The sequence below is a fragment of the Pagrus major genome, chromosome 14 (assembly GCF_040436345.1).
Source record: "Pagrus major chromosome 14, Pma_NU_1.0".
Classification (NCBI taxonomy): Eukaryota; Metazoa; Chordata; class Actinopteri; order Spariformes; family Sparidae; genus Pagrus; species Pagrus major.
The window spans coordinates 2,266,952-2,289,473 of NC_133228.1; the positions used below are offsets into that span (position 1 = coordinate 2,266,952).

At 41.7% G+C, this 22,522-nt stretch overlaps 1 protein-coding gene across 1 annotated transcript in view; it reads right to left on the reverse strand.

Moving 5' to 3' along the window:
• The window catches only part of tmtc1 (transmembrane O-mannosyltransferase targeting cadherins 1), a 281,545-nt gene that overhangs the window by 27,428 nt on the left and 231,595 nt on the right, over positions 1–22,522 (reverse strand). The window contains exons 11-14 of the mRNA XM_073481208.1: positions 18,375–18,518; positions 10,002–10,110; positions 5,536–5,638; positions 3,830–3,965 (exon numbers count right to left, since the gene is read on the reverse strand). Of these exons, the coding sequence (XP_073337309.1) occupies positions 3,830–3,965; positions 5,536–5,638; positions 10,002–10,110; positions 18,375–18,518 (492 nt within the window). The remainder of the gene's footprint in view (positions 1–3,829; positions 3,966–5,535; positions 5,639–10,001; positions 10,111–18,374; positions 18,519–22,522) is intronic.

The window sequence follows — 22,522 nt, forward strand, 5'->3', positions numbered from 1 at the left end:
CATGTAAAGCTAGAAATAAGCCCTTCATCATTGAGAAGCAAAGAAGAGCCAGGCTGAGGTTTGCAGAAGACCATAAGGATTGGACCATAGAGGACTGGAGTAAGGTCATCTTCTCTGATGAGTCAAGCCCCAGTGTCTCGCACCCACTGTGAAATTTGGTGGAGGATCGGTGATGATCTGGCGGTGCTTCAGCTTCAGCAAGGCTGGAATTGGGCAGATTCGTGTTTGTGAAGGACGCATGAATCAAGCCATGTACAAGGTTATTCTGGAAGAAAACTTGCTTCCTTCTGCTCTGACAATGCTCCCCAACTCTGAGGATTGTTTTTTTTCCAGCAGGACAATGCTCCATGCCACACAGCTAAGTCAATCAGGGTGTGGCTGAAGGACCACCAGATCAAGACCCTGTCATGGCTAGCCCAATCTCCAGACCTGAACCCCATTGAAAACCTCTGGAATGTGATCAAGAGGAAGATGGATGTTCACAAGCCATCAAACAAAGCTGACCTGCTTGAATTTTTGTGCCAGGAGTGGCATAAAGTCACCCAACAGCAATGTGAAAGACTGGTGGAGAGCATGCCAAGACGCATGAAAGCTGTGATTGACAATCACGGTTATTCCACCAAATATTGATTTCTGAACTCTCCTAAGTTAAAACATCAGTATTGTGTTGTTTATAAATGAATATGAACTTGTTTTCTTTGTTTCATTTGGGGTCTGAAAACACTGCATCTTTTTTGTTATTTTGACCATTTGTCATTTTCTGCAAATAGTGTGTCAAATTGTGTCGGCGAGACACACAGATGGTCACCGTCATTCTGAGTTGTTGTGAGTGGGAGGGGCCGGAAACATGTATCAACCACATGCATTTGTTTCTCTGCTGTGCGATTGGCTGTTGGTGTAGTGTTTTCTAGATAAAGGAAAACTGACTCAAAAATAACTATCAAAAATAAATGTCATAAATTTATCATCGTTATCGTGGAGAATTTTATCATGAAAACGATCGAGATTGTTTTATTGCCCAGCCCTACATTTTCATTAAGACACTGCAATAAGATTTTCTGTCTCGCAACATAAGTAAGAATGTAGTACAATCTCTTATTGTTTTTTGACATTACATAAATGCTTGGGAGGCCAAGGATGAGGGATACCAGATCCATCTCCAGTTCCAAACCTTTTTTTTAAACTATTTCACATAAAACATTGGACCAGTACCTTTGCAGCTTACAGCATGACCAAAGACAGTGAGTTAGTACCAATTTCTGTCTTGCATTTAAGGCACATTGGTGAAAGAGTAGGGTTGAAGTGATGTCTATGATTGGGAGATATGCATTCTGTGTACAGTCCTAAACTGTATTGCTTTGGTATGGATTACAGACTGAAATTGATTTAACACATCTCCAGATATTTTCCAATTTTTCATCATTAATTGTGATAGATAGCTCCTTCTCCCATGTGTCCCCAAGGCCCTGTAAAGTATCAGACGATGCAGAATGCATAACCTTATAGAACAGACTTACAGACACCTTTGCAGTCTTTATAAATAACAATTTTTCAATCAGAGATCTTTCAGGATTGTCAGTTAAAGTTGTGCTGTGAAATATATAGTGCCCTATCTGCAAATAACGAAAAAAGTGCCATATTTCTCAATCATTTGTTCAAATGTCATTGGTACAGTGTCAGAAAAGAAGTCCTTCAGTCTGTTAATGCCACTATTACCCCATTGCCTAAAACCAGCATCAGACAACCCAGGCTGGAAATCAGAATTGTTCACAATAGAGGTGAAGACAGATGTCAGTTTTGACCTTCCCTCGAGTGGACACACCGACCGCCAGGCCTTAAGTGTATTAAGTGTAACCAGGTTGTCACAGCTTGACCTAAGAGTTTTAAATTTCTTAAAAAACAGTAAGTCCCTCAGTGGATACTTTGAAATGTAAGTTTTAACACCCAGCCAGATAGAGTTTGGATTATTTACGACCCAGTCATAAATATACCTCATATGGAGTACACAACTGGTATATTCTGATATTTGGTAAATCTAGACACCCCCATAGAACCTAGTAGCTGCAAAGTAGCCATCTTGAGCCTTGGTCTACATTTACTCTATATAAGGAACTTAGCCAGCCATTTAGGTCTTTTGGTCACCCTATTCGAGAATAAAACAGGAATCATTTGGATAGAATACAATAATCTAGATACTATATTCATCTTAACCAGGGATAAGTCCAAGCCAAGAGACAGGCAAAGAGTTCCATTGCTCTAAACTCTGCCTCACCTTCTTGAACAGGGGAACAAAGTTTGCTTTCTACATTTGCGTAAATTTAGGTGTTATAAATATACAGAGACCGATACAAAACCTGATAGAGACCACTTAAAGGGGAAAAAAAGGCAAAGCAGCAGGTATTGAATTAAGGCTCCTAATTGGCATGGCTTCAGACTTGGTCAAATTATGTATGTGTATGTATGTATGCACACATATACATTATGTATTTGTGTGTGTGTAAATATGTGGATTTTTTATTATTTATATATCTGTATTTAGTTTGTACTTACGGATAGACTATATATATATACACACAGTATATCTGCATTCATGTGTGTGCATGGGGGGTGCAGTGGTGAGAAACTTTCACGGTATAATGGCGATCTCACATGGCACTTCATTTGCAGTGTCGCTTTATAGGATAATGTACAATATCCTGGGCTGACAGACTCTTCCATCTCTATTGTGATACACTTGTACTTGTGCAACCTCAAATCACAAATGTGCACAGTGTGGTAGCCATTAACGTTCATGCAACTAACTTCCAATCTTAAGCATTATGCTGTGGAACTGGTGTACCGCTGCAGCCCTAATGTGTGTACACAGTACACATTATTTGTGAGGAGAAAAAAAAAAGCTAAGTATTACTATCCAGAATTCGCTCTTTATTTTGCTTATGAGCAACAACAGTGTTTTACATTTTTGGTGTATTGTATAATGTCAAATAAATAAACTTATATAAAAATGAAAACACTTTCAAATGTGAAACGTGCCAAAAGTGCCTCTTGGACTTGATTACTGGTATATTAAAAAGAAAAATAATTTAAAAAGTAAAAGAGCACTTTTGTCCTGACAGCTGGTAGCCCATTTATAATCTGAGAGAAACATAAATTCAAAAATAGCTAGTGCTCAGCCTATTTTAAGTTAACATAATTCACTTTATATTTCCTTTCATACAGGGGATGAGTTTGCAGGAGCACGCTCTTCATCTCCCAATCCAACATATAGTGCACCGTCACAGTGAGATAACTCTTGGTTGTGCAGGAGGTCCAACAATCCGTGGTGAACCCAAGGCTCTTTGTTTTAGCTAATTTGTCTTCTATGGCTTTGTGTGTCTTTTCATAGACTCATGGTAATCATGGTAATTCCAAAGAACCTATAACTGTTCACCTGCACCACCTCAGCTCCACTGATGCGGACAGGGGTGTGTGTCTTTGCCTCCTTTTTCCTAAAATCAACAATCAGCTCCTTGGTTTTGCTGAAGTTGAACAATAGATTGTTCTCTGTGCACCACTGTGCAAGATTGTTGATTTCCTTCTGGTATGAACTCTCATCGTTGTTCATAATGTGGCCGAAGATGTGGCCCTTTTTTATATTTTGGTCTCTATGAAATAAAAACTTAAAGTGCTTGAATAAAAAGACAAACAATCCAGTAACAATAACAGCAACCATGAATTGTTTTCTTGTCCTTCTGAGAGGTCAAAGGTCAAGGTCAGCCACACAGCAGCAGCAATGCAGCTGTTAATATTTTTGCTCCAGGCTGCTGCTTAAGTATGATACTTCACTCACCTCTTGTACCAAGACTCAGCTTCTTTGTTCTCATTGGATGATCGGAGCAGACGGCCCAGGTTCACCATGGCAACGTAGTGTGCTGGTTTGAGTCTAACAGCTTGCTGGTAGTGAGCTGCTGCCAGCTCCCCCTCTCCTGGACAAGAGGAGAGAGCAAAGAGGATGGAAAGGAAGAAGAAATGAGGAAGGAAATAAGGAAGGAGACAAGAAACATGTAAAGGAGAAAAAAAGAGGGAGCGTAAAGAACAAAACACAGAATGTAAGAGAAGTGAGACAGGTGGACCAAACATCTATAATTGCAAATGTGTCTGACCAGATTTTTCCAAATGATATGCTAATGCTCATTTCTGTTCTTATGAAAACAACATTTAATGTTTAAGATGGAGCTGCAATGATTAATCAATAAGTTGTCAACTATTAAATTAATTGACAACTATTTTTTTTATCATTGAATGATTGATTTGAGTTTTTCTTTATCTAAAGAAATAAAAGTCTGGTTTCCTTGCTCCTCTATGACAGTAAACTGAATATCTGGATGTGGATAAAATAAGACATTTGAGGATGTCATCTTGGGCTGATGGACATTTTTCAACATTTTCTGGCATTTTATAGACCAAACAACTAATCGATTACACAAGAAAATTATCAACAGGTTAATCACCAAAGAAAACAACTGTTAGTTGCAGCCCTAGTTTATAATAAAAACAATACTACTAACAATAACATAACCATTCATAATCATATCGCATCTAGAAGAAAAATATCCCATTCGAATACAGTCAGGGAAAGTGCTTCTCATACATAGCTAACAAAGTTTTGATGAATTCTGCACTCATTTAGACAAAATTGAACCAGATGTATCAGGTCATCGTTGACTGCTGTTAGTTTTTCTTTTAGTTCAAGAGAGAAAAATGTGTTGACTCTACATCACTGCTCACCATCTTCTAAAGTGGGGTGGTGAAGGTAAGATCTTTACTCTTAATCATATCAGTTTAGCTTTATTTTCATGGTAGCATAACAATCAGTGCAAGCCGCGCTCTGAGCAAACAGGTGGGAGGTACAGCGGTGCAGTATTTATATTATATATATTATATTATATATATATATTTTTTTTAGCCCATCTTTCAGTCAGTCTCTCCTGATTGCAATATAGTTGGGAGCAGAGGCTGTGGCTCGGTGGTGTTAAGTGGCTTTGCCTTGTGAAATTTTAAAGTCTGGTGATGCAAAGCATTGAAATCCCATGCTATGCTGCTGAAAATCAAATTTAGAAGACAAGTCAAATTGGATAGGAACGTTTTTAGACTTTTCAGCAGGCGCTAACTGTAAATGTAAAAAACAAATCAGGTCATTTTGGTAAAAACCATGCAGACTTATGTTTTGCAGCAAGTTGTATTTCTCTGGCTCAAGTTGATTGAGGACCTGACACAAATGGCTGCCTGGGAGGTAGAAAAATAATCTTAAAAACTTCCAGTAAGCTCAGGAAAAAAAGGCAATTTTCTGTGAAGGGGCCAAATCTGCATGTATCATCTCATTAGTAAAAACCTGCATGGGCCTTTGAAAAGAGCCACTTGATATACAGACAGTGGTCAAAAGCTTTTGTTAATGTGACCCTGTGCATGTCTGTGCACTGTATGTAGTAGAAAACTGTGGTCTTAATGTGTTTAGCTCTCGGTGTAGAGGCCAAGAGCCACTAGTTTTTACCTCACCTGTATCCACCAGAAACACTCCGTAGTTATTATGCAGGTCAGAGCTGTCCGGACAGTTCTCTATACCTTTGAGATACACTTCATTGGCTTCAGCAAAGTGTTTCTGTGGGAGCAGCAGATGCAATGGAAGAGACAGGATTAATAACAGGAATGAAAGGGGGGGACCACCCGTTCCGAAGGACCGCCATTCCGACGGTCCGCCATTCCAACTGGGTTATGGTTAAGGTTACAGGTTCGGAATGGCGACATTTTTTCAAAAATAATTAAGGGCCGGCATTCCGAAACATGAAAGTGAACGTTTGGAATGGCGGCGCTTCGGAATGCCGCCCTGGACCCGAATAAAATACTCCTAGGTTCAGGAAGTTGCTGTATATACTGTATTTAACAGCCTTCTCTATTGATAATCTAATTAGGTTATGAAGAAGTGATGAACTACAGTACGTGTCCAACCACGGAAGTCAAAGAACTGAACTACAAGTTAATTTTATTAAGTAAACTTAAGTATATTTCCTCTGTATACTTCATGTAATTAGTACGCTAATATCAGTGTACTAAATTGGCTCACTTAACCCTAACCCTTTATAAAGTTGTACTTCTAGGTATACTTACCTAAGTTTAATAGTCGTAAACCTTGAGTACACAACTAGTTTACATCTACATCTAAGATTTATTTTATTTTAACTATACTATGAACTATACTGGAAGTGAACCTATTGGTACTGGTTATATACTTTTAACACACTTTTCACTTTATGAAGTATAGCGCAAGTAGACTTATATATATATATATATATATATATATAACTAGTAAACTAAGAGTATAAATATACTCTTAGTTTACTAGTTAGGTCAGTATAGTCCACTTTCTAGTTCATTAAAATATACACTAAGTTTTTTTCTGGGCCTTATTATGAGAGTCACAGCCAGAGATTATGACATGAGAGGGGGGTAGAAAGAAAGGGAAGACATGTAGGACAGGGCTGCCGGTCGGAGTTTAACCCGGGCCATGACTCAGGACTCAGCCTTTGTACATGGGGTGCATGCTCCACCAGGTGAGCTACCAGGTCACCCCTACATCTAAGTCTTACTTTATACTGCAACTGTGAACTATACTACATGTGAACTTATAGGTATACTGTTAGTTTACTAGTTACATACTTCTAGCCCACTTTATAGCTGACGGAAGTACACTATAAAGCAGTGTTTTCAATCCTTGTCGTGGGGGTCCCCTGCCCTGCATGTTTTTGATGTTTCTCTGCCCCAACACACGTGATTCAAATTCAAGCTTGTTATGAAGCTCTGCTGAAGCCTGATAACGAGCCATTTATTTGAATCAGGTGTGCCTTGTCCACACTGATATGGATATTTTTCTGTACGTTTTGGCCTCTCGTCCACACAGTGGTTAGTTTCCTAAAAGCAGTGGTTTAGGAAACCTCATCATCTGTCCACACAAGTCAATCACCTTTTGCTTTCAGTTTCTCCATAGCACCTCTGTGGTGTGCCAGAAATAAGGTAAGGAAATATGTGTCAAATAACTGTAAGTAAAATTATAATTAGCAACTATTCCATTTTTTTTCCATTCCATCTTCTTCCGCTTATCCGAGGTCGGGTCGCAGTGGCAGCAGGCTCAGTAGGGAGCTCCAGACCTCCTTCTCCCCAGCAACACTTCCCAGCTCCTCCGGGAGGATCCCGAGGCATTCCCAGGCCAGATGAGATATGTAATCTCTCCAGCGGGTTATGGGTCTGCCCCGGGGTCTCCTCCCAGTTGGACATGTGCCCAGGAGGCACCCTGATCAGATGCCCGAACCACCGCAACTGGCTCCTCTCGACGCAAAGGAGCAGCAGCTCTACTCAGAGCTCCCTCCGGATGTCTGAGCTCCTCACCCTATCCCTAAGGCTGAGCCCAGCCACCCTACGGAGGAAACTCATTTTGGCCGCTTGTATCCGCAATCTCGTTCTTTTGGTCACTACCCACAGCTTGTGACCATAGGTGAGGGTTGGAACATAGATGGACCGGTAAATCAAGAGCTTCGCCTTGCGGCTCAGATCCGTCTTCACCACGACGGTCCGGTACAACGCCCGCAATACTGCAAATGCTTTACCAAGCTGTCTGTCCACCTCATGCACCATTCTCCCATCACTCGTGAACAAGACCCAGAGATACTTAAACTCCTTCGCTTGGGTCAGGAGCTCACTCCCCAACTGGAGGGGGCAATCCACCGTTTTCCGGCAGGGAACCATGGCCTCAGACTTAGAGGTGCTGACCCTCATCCCGACCGCGTCACACTCGGCTGCGAACCGCCCTAATGCCTGCTGGAGGTCACGGGCTGAGGAAGCCAACAGAACCACGTCATCCGCAAAAAGCAAAGACGCAATTCTGAAGTTCCCATACCAGACACTCTCCTCACCATGGCTGCGCCTTAAGATCCTGTCCATGTATATCACAAACAGGATCGGTGACAAGGGGCAGCCCTGGCAGAGTCCAACACCCACTAGAAACGTATTCGACTTTGTGCAGAGTATATGGACACAACTCTCACTTTGGTCGTACAAGGACCGGATAGCACATACCAACGGCCCTGGTACCCTATACTCCCTCAGTACCCCCCACAGTACTCCCCGGGGGACCCGGTCGTAGGCCTTCTCCAAGTCCACAATATACATGAAGATTGGATGGGCAAACTCCCATGACCCTCCCAGCAAGCCTGCAAGGGTGAAGAGCTGAACCACTGTTCCACGGCCAGGAAGGAATCCGCATTGTTCCTCCTGAATCAGAGGTTTGATGATCGGACGGACCCTCCTTTCCAGCACCCTGGAATTCCCTTTTCTGAGTCGTCGGATGGTTTGCCAGAACTTTCTTGAGGCCGACCGAAAGTCCTTCTCCATAGCCTCACCAAACTCCTCCCGCACCCAGGTTTTTGCTTCAGCGACTGCCAAAGCTGCAGCCCTCCTGGCCTCCCGGTACCAGTCTACTGTTTCAGGAGACCCCTGGGCCAGCCAAGCTCGAAAGGCCTCCTTCTTCAGCTTGACGGCTTCCTTCACCACTGGTGTCCACCAGCAGGTCCTTGGGTTGCCGCCCCGACTGGCACCGATGACTGTCTGACCACAGCTCTTAGCGGCCGCCTCTACAATGGAGGCTCTGAACATGGTCCATTCAGATTCCATGTCCCCAGTCTACCCCGGGATGAGCGAAAAGTTCTTCCGGAGGTGGGAGTTGAAGACCTGACAGACCGGGGCCTCCACCAGACGTTCCCAGTTCACCCTCACTACTCGTTTGGGTTTTCCAGGTCTGTCCGGCAGCCTCCCCCGCCACCCGATCCAACTCACCACCAGGTGGTGATCAGATGACAACTCCGCTCCTCTCTTCACCTGAGTGTCCAAGACATATGCCCGAAGGTCCGATGATATGACCACAAAGTCTATCTTCGACCTTCGGCCTAAGGTGGCCTGGTACCAGGTACACTTATGAGCCACCCTATGCTCGAACATGGTGTTCGTTATGGCCAATCCATGACTAGCACAGAAGTCCAATAGCAAAACCCCATTCGGGTTCAGATCGGGCAGGCCGTTCCTCCCAATCACCCCCCTCCAAGTTTCCCCATCGTCACCCACGTGAGCGTCCCCCAGAAGAACTATGGAGTCCCCAGGTGGAGCCCCTTCCAGGACAGCACCCAAGGACTCCCAGAAGGCCGGGTATTCTGAGCTCCTGTTCGGTGCATACGCACAAACAACAGTCAGAGCCTTCCCCCCAGTGACCTGCAGTCGCATGGAGGCGACCCTCTCGTCCCTCGGGGAGAACTCCAACACCTGCTGTTGTACAGATCTTTGCTAGCGCGTGCCGGTGGCGTGTGCATTTGTTTTGGAAGCAAATGACAGAGACCGCAGGATCGATCGCCATTAAACAATGTATTTGTCTGAGATTTTATATGTCATATATGTGATCGGACTCAAGCACAAATAGCAGTCTTATCACTGATGGTCTCGTTTGCTGTTACAGTTCATTTATAATCATCAGAGGAATCACAAGATGTTTTAAAACACTTAAAAGTTCCTTGTAGTCACTTTAAAATATGACTGTTTTCACCATAGCACGACTTTTTCAATCAAATCAGCTTTAAATTAATGAAATCACTTAATAAATGATCAATCCTCTTTTCATTTCACATGCATTTCCCCCCGCATTTCAATTCAATTCTCATTAATTTTGATCATTTAATATTTGGTACTTCAACCCCTCATCCAGTATAAACCAAGTATACTTAACTATAATATTTGTATAGGTATTTTGTATAGGCAAGTATATCTTTGATAATCACATAAAAAATAACTGAAAGGATATTTTGCCATTTTAGTTTCAAAGAAGTAAGTACTAATTATACACCTGAATAAACTTATTTATTGTAGGGGGTGAGCATATGTGTGTGAGTGTGAGAGAGGAGTGTCTGTGTGATTTCTGGATGTTTCACCTGCTCAGCATAAAGTGATGCCAGACTGGAGTAAGCATCAGCAAAATGTGGACCGAAGCGTATGGAGTCCTTCAGCAGAGTTACAGCCTCTTTCTCCTTCCCCTGGGATCTGGAACATATCATCATCATCATCATCATCACCATCATTAATAGCAAGAGTATGACATTTCCAATCAAAGCCATAGATTATACACTTTTTACACACACACACACACACACACACACACACACACACACACACACACACACACACACACACAGAGAGAGAGAGAGAGAGAGAGAGAGAGAGAAAGAGAGAGAGAGAGAGAGAGAGAGCTGTGGTGAACTTGCAACAGTGGATCGATGGCTTAGTTGGTCATCACACGGCTCTACTTATAATGCAGAGATGATAATGGCGCTGAGATGTTATAATTGACTTCAATTCAGCTTCTATTATTGATGTAATTTTCTATTAGAGCCAGCAGAGCTGAGGGCAGTCTGCGCTGTTTGAGTGCAAAACAAACAAACAAAAAACAGCTGTATAAAGAGCATGTCAGATTACAGCGGCGGTTTCAAGAGTCAAAGTAATTGACAAGCATGGTAAATCAATATTTTCCAGGCCCTACAGCCTATGACTCCAGTATGACTAATGCCACTTAATCTTCAGCTGACCATTCATTTCCATCAGAGTACTCAGGCTATGTTTCTACGTATTTCTCAATTCTGTTTGTCCACAGTGACACACTGTGACTAATGGGTTCCATATCATTAGTGCATTGAATCACTGTCATAAAGTTTCAAAATGTTTTGTTGATTATACTATGTAGGTGACAATCTCCAGTTTAATCACAGACAACAAAATATACTTGGCAGGATGTTCTTTCTCAATCCTGGGATTCATATTTCTAGGGAGGCACTGATAGATGTTCTAATTTTAATAAATTAAATGACTCAGGGGTGCCTATTAGCTCAGTTGGTAGAGCAGGCGTCCCATGAGGCTTTGTCCTTGCTGCAGCAGCCCAGGGTTCGAGTCCCGGCCTGGGGTCCTTTGCTGCGTGTCAACCCCCCTCTCTCTTACCCTGTTTCCTGTCATCTCTGAAGCTGTCCTTTCAATAAAGCCATACTGTTATGTTCTAATAACATGGTCACACCGTGATACATGGGGTTTGCTGTATGTTGCTAAATAGTGGTTAAGGTACCTTTAAGAGACTGTGTGATTATTATGGGATGCTACGTTATGCATGGAGCGTGCGCAAATGAAACAAGGAAGTGTTGATCTACCCATGAGACTGGAGTAAAAGGCAGTGTATGTTCTGAAGAAAAACGTGTGTGTGTCAGTCTTTCACACACAACACATACAAAGACCAACAAATATTAATAAGAAAAAAAAGTTAGGAAAAGAAAAAAAAAATTTAAATTAATCACGGAGTATGGGCTAGACCTGCTCAATTTGGAAAGTGTCATGAGATGACTTTTGCTGTGAATTGGCGTTGAGACAGAAAAATTGTGTTGCAAGTACCAAGTAAGTCCTGAATCTTGGGTATGAAGTTCAGAATCAAGTTCTAATGTACGACCTATTTCTAAGTTCCAAGACAAATCCAAGTGTTTAAGGCTTGAATTTCAATTCCTAAACAAGTCATTACATACTTTCTCTAAATTGAAAGGGACATACAAGTAGTAGAGTAGGTAACTGGGAGAAGTCATGGGTAAAGGTGCAACAGTTGCCACATTTTGTTTCAGTGTTCTACTGAGTTGATGGCAGTGGATATGGCATCCGTTGGGGATTTTTGTTGGTTCTGAAAACATAAATATAAAATATGATTTAATGTAATTAATTTATCAATCTGAATTTAAAAGAAGTACATGAACTTGGTGAGTTGGTATGGAATGACCCTAAAGCAGGATTACCAATTAAAGTTACAGTGTGTAGGATTTAGGTGCAATCTTACGGTTTAAACAAAGCAGGACCCAAACGCAAGAGATGAGGAGGAAGGCTGGTGAACAAACAAAAGGTGAGCTTTAAGATGTCCATAGTCCATATTCAAAGGGCAGGCAGCAAAAAACACAAGAACAAATCTACAAAAATACAAAAACTAAAATTAAGTACAAACCAAGACGTGGGTAATAGTGGGAATACAGCCAGGAACATGAGGAACACAGGAGACACAGGACTGAAGTGGGGAAACAGCACAGGAACTCAGAGACGCAAGACGAAAAACAGACAGGGAAAAAGACAGGCTTAAATACAAACTAAACTAAAGAGGGGATGAGGGAGAGAGTCACTGGGAGCAGGGCAGTGCTAATGAGACTGATGTGATATGAGTGTGGGGGAGAATGAGGCTGGGGAAGAGCACAGGAGGTAAACAGAACACTTAGAACACAGGTAAGCAGGAGGCAGAAAGTGAAACAACACAAGAGGATATATGACTACAAAATAAATAATAAATAAGAATAACGAACCAATAACCAAACAAGGACAGGCTAGAATGGAATAAATTAACATTGACATTTTTTTTTATCTACAAAAAGGGGGCCCTGCAGAAAACGTTTGGGAACCACTGCCTTAGAATGAGCCTTTTATACCTACAGAGGCAAGGACATTATATTAAATCTGGACACAGTGTTGGAGTTGGAGCCCCATTCATTCCTATGAAAGCTGCTCGGTGGTGTTTTGAAGCCAAAAAAGCTTGACTTCCCATGTATGAAAATATCTAGATCTTCCGTGTTGTGTGGCCCATAGAGTGTGTGCACTAGAGGCCAGCTAACTTCTGGTTTAGCGCTTGGCTAACTTGAACAGGGATAAAATAATTTAATCTGGTCGACTTTCAATTTTTTTTTTACCGAATGGCTCACATTCTGATAGCGAATACTACTATCTGATACGCACAGAGTTAGGTTAGCGTCGCCAGCCACTGTATGCTGTTTACCTGGGGCCAGAGCTTTTGACATAGAGGCTAATCTTACAAGCAATGTTACAATGTTGCTACAGCGACATTGTAGTTCCTGCTGGTCCCAACTATACATCTGAAGCAGTTGGAGATCACGAAAGATAGCCTAGCCAGGACTTTTCAGGTTGCTAGAGAGATGTGTCGGCATCGATTAATTGTTCCTGGTTCCTAACCCATGCAGGGTAATGATGAGATGTACAGTAGGCTTACAGCTAAAACCACTGGCTGGCGCATCAAAGTAGGGAGCAGGGATATAGGTTCGTGGATAACTGACCCTCTTTCTGTGGTCGCCACCAACTGCTGATAGTGGACAGCCTTCATCCTACTGGAGTCGGCGCTGTTGTTTTATCTAGCAATATAGACAGGTGTTTGAAGCAGGTTTGACACTAGTGATGTAGCACTAGCAGGTCGCAGGTAAATAGAGAGCCTGCTAGTGATACAGTTCGTGCTGGTGTGGAGTCTACTAGCCTAGTTAATATGGCTAGTCAGGGATATAGTGCAGAGTACCAGAATGATAGCTTAGTTTATAACATTGAGACTGTCTCCTTCCCTTGTTAATTTTTTGATTAAAGCATCCTCCTCTAAATGTGTAAATCACAATAATTTAATGATCATCTCCACCTCTGATGGTGGTGAAGTGTCTCAGCAAGCAACTTATACAGTCTTACAAAACAAAATACCCAAGGGTGCTGTTCCGGCATGTCAAGGGGAGTGAAAAAGTCAAAATCTGCAGCACACTGGGGGCTGGCAGTAAACAAAACTAAAACTGTTGTTTCAAACTGAGCACTATTTATTTACATTTATTAATCAGAGCATTCACAATAATCATTCAGAATCAGCAGGGAGAGGTGTGTAGCAACACCTAATTAACGTTACTGTTTGCACTCTCCCTTTTTTCTCCTTCTCTTCTTGACTGTCCCTTTCTCCTTACTGTCGACCCGTCTCCTCTGTTTGGACTGTGGACTGCTACCAGGGCCGGACTGGGAGACCTTTTTCAGGCCAGGAGTCAGTCATGTAACTAGGCCACCCTGGCCTTGCCCACACACACACGTTCACACTCACACCTACATGCATGGGCACGCATGCACACACGCACGCACACGCACACACACACATAGTGCATTCCAAATAGAAGTCCACATATGGGACCTATTGTACAATCTAAGGTTGGAATATACAGTAACTTTTATGTTTGGGCTGGTAAATACAGTAACACAACAATCCTCAGCAAAATCCGCCAACACACTTAATAGAAGAGAATAAAGGTTTTACATAATAAGTAGTGCCAAGGTTACAGCTATACATAAAAAGTCATGTCATGTAGAATATCAACTGCCTCATTGGCACATATTTTTTATGTGTAGCCTACAATATAACCTAATAAACAAAGACAACTAAGTCCAAATCAAACAATTAATCAGCTATGAGGGGACAGCCTTCGAACACATGTTCACAGAACACATGCACACATGCACTGACAGACACATATATGCAATGTATAATACAGTCCGAGAGCATAGTTCCTAATAAGCAATCGCATAATATTGACTAATATTTTATATAGGCTCTAATTATCATACCGGGGAATACTAATGAACCCCAACCTAAATCTAAGGTTGGAATACATAGCTTTCATGTTTGGGCTGGGATACATAACAGCAAGTCAGCAACAGACAGCAAAATTCAACAACACTAGCGCTTAATAGAATAATGCTGTAGTGCCAAGACAGCTATTATTACAAATGAGAGCCATTTATGTCAAATGGCAGTGCCTGGTGCTGTTCATATGTCTGCAACTTGTTGTATGTTGTTGCTCTTCTGTAGAAATGATTCTGTACCTTCTGCCAACTGCTCTGAGGCCAGGGCCTGAATAAATTAGTCAATTTTAGGCATTTGGCCGCATCATCCTCCAGCGCCTTTCTTTTTTTCTCTCTCTCCCTCTCGGCACCGCCTTTCCTCTTTTTTTTACCCGGGTTGGGGTCCATCATCGACGAAGCCTCCTCTCCTCTCCCGGTCCGCTCACTACACACACACACCGCAGCAGGTACCAGACACACGTCACACACCCCTTCCTCCACACGCTGTCTGTGTGGTTGATATTCAAAATTTTACACACTATATATCCAACACATTTGTATTTCTCTAAATTTTTAAATATTGAAAACAAATGCAGTTTTTGCAATATGGAACCAGAAACCTTAACTCATTTATTCTACCACTGTGCTCAATCTATCAATTTCTGGACTCAACTTGAACAATATATAGTGTGTAAAATCAAGATAAACATCTTAATTGACTGTAAAAGTGTGATAATGTATTTTATCCATGGAGAAAATGACATCACCTTTATTACAAACCTATTCATTCTGTATGGCAAATTTCACATACACAAATGCAAATACTCCAAAACTCCACCCAACTTTAGAAGTTTCTTGCATGAGTTTAAAGAGTACATGAAATCCCTTACACTAATTGACACTAAACAAAGCACCACATCCACAGATATATACGAGAGGTTTTTCAAAGAAGAATAATGTATTTACATTCTGCTTCCTTGTTTTTTGTTTGTTTTTGTTTTTTTGTTGTTGTTTTTTTTCCCTTTTCCTGTCATTTTATGTGTTCTCTTTTTTATTTATTATCCTCCCTACTTTTTAAGTTTACTGGCATTACTAATAAAAACCTTAGTTTATTGTGATTTAGTTATTATTTATTTATTTGTGATGTTACACATATATTGGAGCACCTGTCTGCTGTTCTATGTACATTTGTTTGTATGTACTACCTTTTTCAATAAAGTTCACTGAAAAAAAAAAAGTCTGTGTGGTTGATACGGACTGTTGGGGCGGGTGTTAATCGAAACAAACCAATCCTCTTGTCCTCCTCACATGCTACTGGCCTGAGTGGCCTCTGATTGGCCTGGCCTGCCTCTCTGACTTAGAAAAAAAAGTCAGATAGCCGCAACACCGGCCTGTTAGCCTGTTAAAAAAAAAAAAAGAGAGAGAGACACAGGCCAGCAGGCCAATCATAGGCCGGCGCTACGGGAATACTCCAGGTTCTCCCTATGGCCAGTCCGGGTCTGACTGCTACAAAGGGAGAAATGGAATTAGGATCTAAAGATCTACAAACAACAAAACAAAACAAAAAAACAGCAGGCTAAGAAACTAGTGACATGTTCCATCTGTCTGTCCATCTGATCAATCTCCTCCAATCCATTTCAGTATTGTGAACAGTGTGGAGATTTGCAGCTACGCATACATATCTTAGATCAAACGAAGGCCTACTCAATTCAACATATTACAGCACAAATGCCCACTAACTTGTGGGGTTTACAATGATCATTTGCCAAAATATTTAGACACTAAAAAGCATGAACCATATGCCAGCTCAGCTCGAGTTTCGTGCACAAACCTCAGAGCTTTCATTATGTCTTAGGCGTCATTGCGTGACGTGACTGCTCCCTCTCTTTTTTTAAACTCAGATTAAAATACCTTCAAAATAGGCAAACAAACAATTTTTTGAGAGACTTCAGTGGGAAATAAAGGAAGGACAGGATAGATAATAAATAATAATAAATATTATACAATATTAATTTGAAAGTGACCATGAAGGTGCAGGATCCTATCAAATAGGTGGGAGGTCCCAGATCCTGTTCTGGCAGGATCTCGAACAAATTAAGCCATGGATCTAAGTATCTCTCCCTTAACATGAGCATTTGTACATGAGGAACAGCTGATTAACTTCACTGATTACTTAAAAATCCTGACTAGCCAACAGCATCGGTTAGTATTTCATGTTAATTAATGTTCTGTTTTCTTCTACACATCGAAGAACACACACACAGTTCAGATACATACAGTAAAATAGTTTGGAGTGAAGCAGCTGTCCTGATAAATCCCGAGAGCCTGTCTCAACATATTTATTTTAGAAGATAAAGGTTAAATTTAGTTTCCTGTTGAGTTTACACCTATAGCTTTTTGTTTTGTTGATTAAATGTGCCACAATATTTGTTACAGTACATGACTGCATTCATGGAAATGTTTAAAATAAATGAAAGCAGCCTCTCTAATCATAAAATCAGAGTGTAAGCTTGGTGTGAACCTGCCTGTGTAGGAGCATCTTACTGTCTGAATAATACATCCTTTAAATAGCAGGAAACAGATCGGCCCTTGACTTTAGACCAACTTTTTGTTGGTCCATGGCGCTGTCACTTTCCGCTGCCTCAAGATAACAATCCGCCTTCAGTGCACCTGACCGAACATCACTTTAAGACCATGGGGCGCACAGGTGGGTGCAGGTACATTTGCCTTTTACACAACCTGGGCGCTAGCCATGAAAATGACAACTGCATCAGTCTAAAACTAGCAATGACATGGTGTCAAGCATAAGATAGAGCCCCCTGACTCTATGGAGGCCTTTAAATCCAAACTTAAAACTTCTTTGCCTTAACCTGTAAATAGTCCTTAGTCCTTCAATTGCTCATCTCCTCGCACCTGCTACTATGACCTTCCTCAGTGGGTTTGTTTCAGCCTCAATGACTTTCTTAACTTTAGTATTAGAGTTCACATTGTTCTGCTGATAAAGTTCAAGTTCACTTCTGATAAACACTGCACTTTCTCTAACTTTTATTTTTGTTTCTGTTCCCTCAAGCTACAAGCTGTGTGTCTTTCTTTCTCTCCCTCTCTCTCTCTCTAGCTTTCTCCTCTTCCTCCTCCTCCTCGTCCTCTCTTTTCACTCACACCATGGCCCCCCAGGAACATCTTTCTCTCCTGGCTCCCGCTGCCTCACATACTTACAAATATGAATCTGTCTGTCTGTCTGATCTATTGTTTGTCCTGGGAGAGGGATCCTCCTCTTTGGCTCTACCTGAGGGTCATTCCATCTTTCTTTTTCCTGCCAAAGCATTGTTTTTTTTTCTTCCATTTTTAATTTTTTTTTCTATCAAACTAAGTTCTAGCCTCACCTCAGGCTTAGGCAATGTTCCAGCCTGCAAGTTAATTTCAGAATCTAATGACAAGGAAATTCTCATTCCTCACATGGGAGGGACAACTCAAGATGGCATGATTAAACTAGAGTGCTGCAACGCCCTGAGTCTAAAACATGCTGCCAAACATTCTCTTCAACTGTAGAAACAAAACTATCATACTCTCATCATCATCAGAGCTGATCCCTTCTGACCTCATTTCAAGTCTAGAACATGCTGCTAATGAGAATTTCTTACGTTTTAGCAACAATTACGCAGTCACTGTTGGAAGTTTAAGACTCCAGCTGTGAGGGTCATGGCCGATTTTGGGAGCTTTTTGCAGAGAAAGGAAAAATACTTTCTCTTAGAAACTGTTGAAAAGAAAATGAGCAAAATCTCAAGTGTGTTATCAAAAGTAGGCGCTATCAACATGCATCTGTTCCAAAACAGCCTTCCGGTGTTTGTGTTTGAATGTGTGTGTCTTACTTGAGGAGGTTTCCCAGGTTAAACAGAGCTCGGTTATGCTGAGGGTTGATGTCCAGTGCTTTCCTGTAGAATTGCTCAGCCTCCTCTGGGCTGCGAGTCAGAGTGCCAAGATTGTTCATGGCGCTGGCATGGCGGGGGTACAACCTGAAAAGAGCAGGAGGGGAAGGAGCGACAGCAGAGGGGACAAAGAGGAGGTAACAATTATTGAGAACAGTCTTTGACTTGGGAAAATGTAAAAAATTGTAATAACTGATTTTTTTGCCACTTGAGGGCAGCAGAAACAAGTAGTGAACACTGACACTGACATATCATTACCTTTTAAGTTGACACTGTGAGCTGAACACTTGCTTATTCACACTTCCAGCAGTTGTGGCGGACCATTAGCATTCATTGTGAGTCATGCTGAAAGTTGTCTGCGACAGTCATTCCACTAGCTTTCTAGCTCTGAACTGAGCTTCGCCGTCAAACTATGTTCATCTTCAGAACCACTAATGGCTGCAGGCTTCCAGAGGGAAGCATACCATAACATGATCTTGATTGGACTAAGTGCCTTGTCACAGTGATAGGCACTATCTTCGGAGTAAATGGTGCAGATAAATCAGCAGTGAGTATGTGGAAGCTGCAGCCAGCAGCCTCTCTGCTGACATTTACTGCTGCTCTTCATCACTGCTACAAAAGACCTCTGTGTAATTGAAAAACACTTTTATAGTTAGTGTCCATAATGGTGACACAAGCCTGGCAAGATGCCCGAGGCAGGAGAGGCAAGATTCTTTACTGTTTCTATGGTACCTTTGTTCCACGTGTTAATAAGCTGCAGCTTCACAGTGCAGAGAGGAGCAGCTGGAAACACTTGAGAGAAACCAACTGAGTCTACCTGTTCATTAAGAGCCTTCGCATTACTCTGTGAGTTGCTTGATCAACAGTCTATCGAGCAGAGCGAACAAGGAAAGAACCACTAAGGCTGTTGAAACCTTCATGGTCAGGCTTCTCTGCTTCCTCTTCCCACAGGCCTGCAGACTCCCAGGTCGTCCAATCCTGATGCTTTGAGTTGGTTGCCATCCTGAACCACTAACCCAAATAATCAGTATTTGACGACCTAGAAATGAGTCAATAATCAAATTTCCTTTTCCTATTTCTCTTATTGCACCTTTAAAGAGGAACTTAACACCTCATTTTAGCTTGAACAGGCGCCCACTATGAATTTGAAAAAATGCATTCAAACACATAATGTAAGCTTAATTTGTTTGTGCTATGGTCAAACTACGGTGGTCTCATGCAAAGCTGTGACGTGCACTGAACCAAACATACAAGTACACATCAGTGCTATGGCGGCCACAGGGACACCATCTCGGGAATTTAAATTTAATCAATTGGTTGAAGATTAGAGTGAAGAAAAAATGACTCAGTAATTAAACTAAACTAAACAAAGCCTTCTTCACTACAGACCTCACTGCAATCCACATCCTCTATCACAATGAATGACAAAACTGATGTATGGCACTGCACAGAGTAGTCCCATAATGGAACAAGGCAGACCCCACCATCACACAAAGTCATCACAAAGTTAAGAATAACACAGTCAATGCCGGGAATATAATTAAAGCATGACATAGCCTCATCATGTGTTGTGGCGAGGCTATCAACAGGTGAAATCAGACACTGAACAACTCTTTGTATCGAGCATGAAGCTGGCTTTATACTTGACCACAGAATTTTTTTACTTTTCTGTGAAGCAGTTTATACCTTTTCTTAGAACAGTGCTGTTCAAATACGGATTATTATTCTGAGAAAAATTAAAGATTTGACCAGATGAAAGTGCAATTGGCGTTATTTGGATGCATAATTCGGGGAGCATGAATATCTGTCCCAAATATCACGACAATCAATGCATTTCGCTCTGTACTAAACTGACGGACCAACTCACAGACTAACTGACACTGCCCTCCTTAGACCCTGCTGCTAGCACAGCCATATGTCTGTGAAATGAGTCACTTCAATCCAGGGTGGATTGAAGATGAAAATGGTACACTAACCTAAGGAAACAACTGAATCAGTATCTGCTTATTTCACCTATGTCACATAAACTCTGGCCTTCTCAAGGAGATTCAAAGAATTTACTTATTTCTAGTTGCTCATTATGCTTCCATTAAGGGATGCACGATATATATATATATATCGGGCCGAGAACTATAGGCCCAACGATGGGAAATTTACAGCACTGCATGTACACACTCGGCTACAGTAGGTAACAGAAGGAGAGAAGACGACGAAGACGAAGACGAATAAGAAGAACACATGACAGTCAGGCTCATGACATCAAACTGCTTCACCTGGTAGAACCACACAGTGTAGACTAGAGAGCCAAATGTGTTGTCTCTAGTGTGGATGTTTTTTAACAGTTTCAGTGGAAGCCATGATTTGTAACACATGTAGTGCGAGGGTTCTCTGAGGAGTGAAACAGTCTATGAGTTTTAACACAACAAATGTTGTAAGAGGAATAGTAAATCGAGGAACAGTAAATCTTTGCTCACTATACTGGGTGGTTAACTTATCGGTATCACCCATGAGAAGAAGCTAATTATTGGTTATTATTCTGCTAAAAAACATCCATGTCATGCATCCCTAATTCTTTGTCTCCTTGTTCTTCCTTACAGCTGCCTATGACCTAAAAATCAATCAAGGGATTCCATCAATGAATGATCCCTTAAATACATAACTGAAAAGATAAGCAAGATAAGGAGTCTCGTCAACTAACAGTGGAGTCCAGACTGAAGCACACACACAAAATATTACATCGAATAAAAATAGAAAACATAATAAATATATCTTTCCTCAACTGGATAACATGTTAAACAGACCAGTTAAAACATTAAAGCTGCAAGCAGCGATGAACGGGCCCTCGCAGGCCACGCGGGTCGGGGCGTGCTGCCGTCGGGGCGTGCTCCTTACCCGGACCCATTGCCCCGTTATTGTGCGCGCATGTCTTAACTGATAGCCAAAAACGGTATTGTGTTGATAATAGCGCCACCTGCTGGTGATTTTTGGTGTGTGAGTTACAGATGCCAGTCTATACCACCCCAATCAGTTTCATATCCATAAGTGTTATGGTGTGGGCACAGTGCCAATTATAAAATGAAATTGCCACCAGAGCGCCACCTATTGTCAGATCGGTAACACCTTCGTCAGCTGTCCTCAGGAGGCCATTGGCAATCAGTGTACCAAGTTTTGTGTTAATCCGACCAACCAATGTCGAGATATAAAATACTTCAATTTAAATAGCGCCACCTAGTGGTCATGGGCCAAGATTTTGCACAGAGTCTTAGGGGCTCATGGGGAAGTACTGTCCTGAGTTTCACGTCATTTGGACACACCAATGTGGATATATGCAACACTTCCTCTTTTGACTGTAATCTACAGGAAGTTGTTATTTAATAACTTGAGTATTCTTTGGAATATCAAAATTCTTTTAATAACTTTTTGTCAGGAGGGTCCACAGGTGCTGTGTGCAAAGTTTGGTGCAAATCAGAGAAATTGTCTGGGAGGAGTTCGAAAATGTAGGTTTGTGACATTTTGCGCATTTGCCAATGGAAATTTAGTGCAAACGTGAGCGTGGCCTACATCATATAATTCAGCTGAATTCAGGGAACACGTAGATATAAGGTTTAACAATGTCTGACAAATTATGTGGGAGTTATTGGTCAAAAACTGCTTTGTGTTGATAATAGCGCCACCTGTTGGTCATCTTTGGTGTGTGAGTTACAGGGGCCAGTCTTTACCACCCCTATGAATTTCATATCCATAAGTGTTATGGTGTGGGCACAGTACCAAATCTAAAAATAAACTGCCACCAGAGCGCCACCTAGTGTCAGATCAATAACACCTTCGTCAGCTGTCCTCAGAAGGGCAGTGGCAAGAATTGTACCAAGTTTTGTGTTAATCCGACCCACCAATGTCGAGATATAAAATACTTCAATTTAAAGAGCGCCACCTAGTGGTCGTCCACCACAATTTCGCACAGAGCCTTATGGGCTCATGGGAAAGTGGTATCCTCAGTTTCATGTCATTTCGACAAAGCAATGTGAAGATATGCAACACTTCCTGTTTTGACCCGATTTTATAGGAAGTTGTTATTTAATAACTTGAGTATT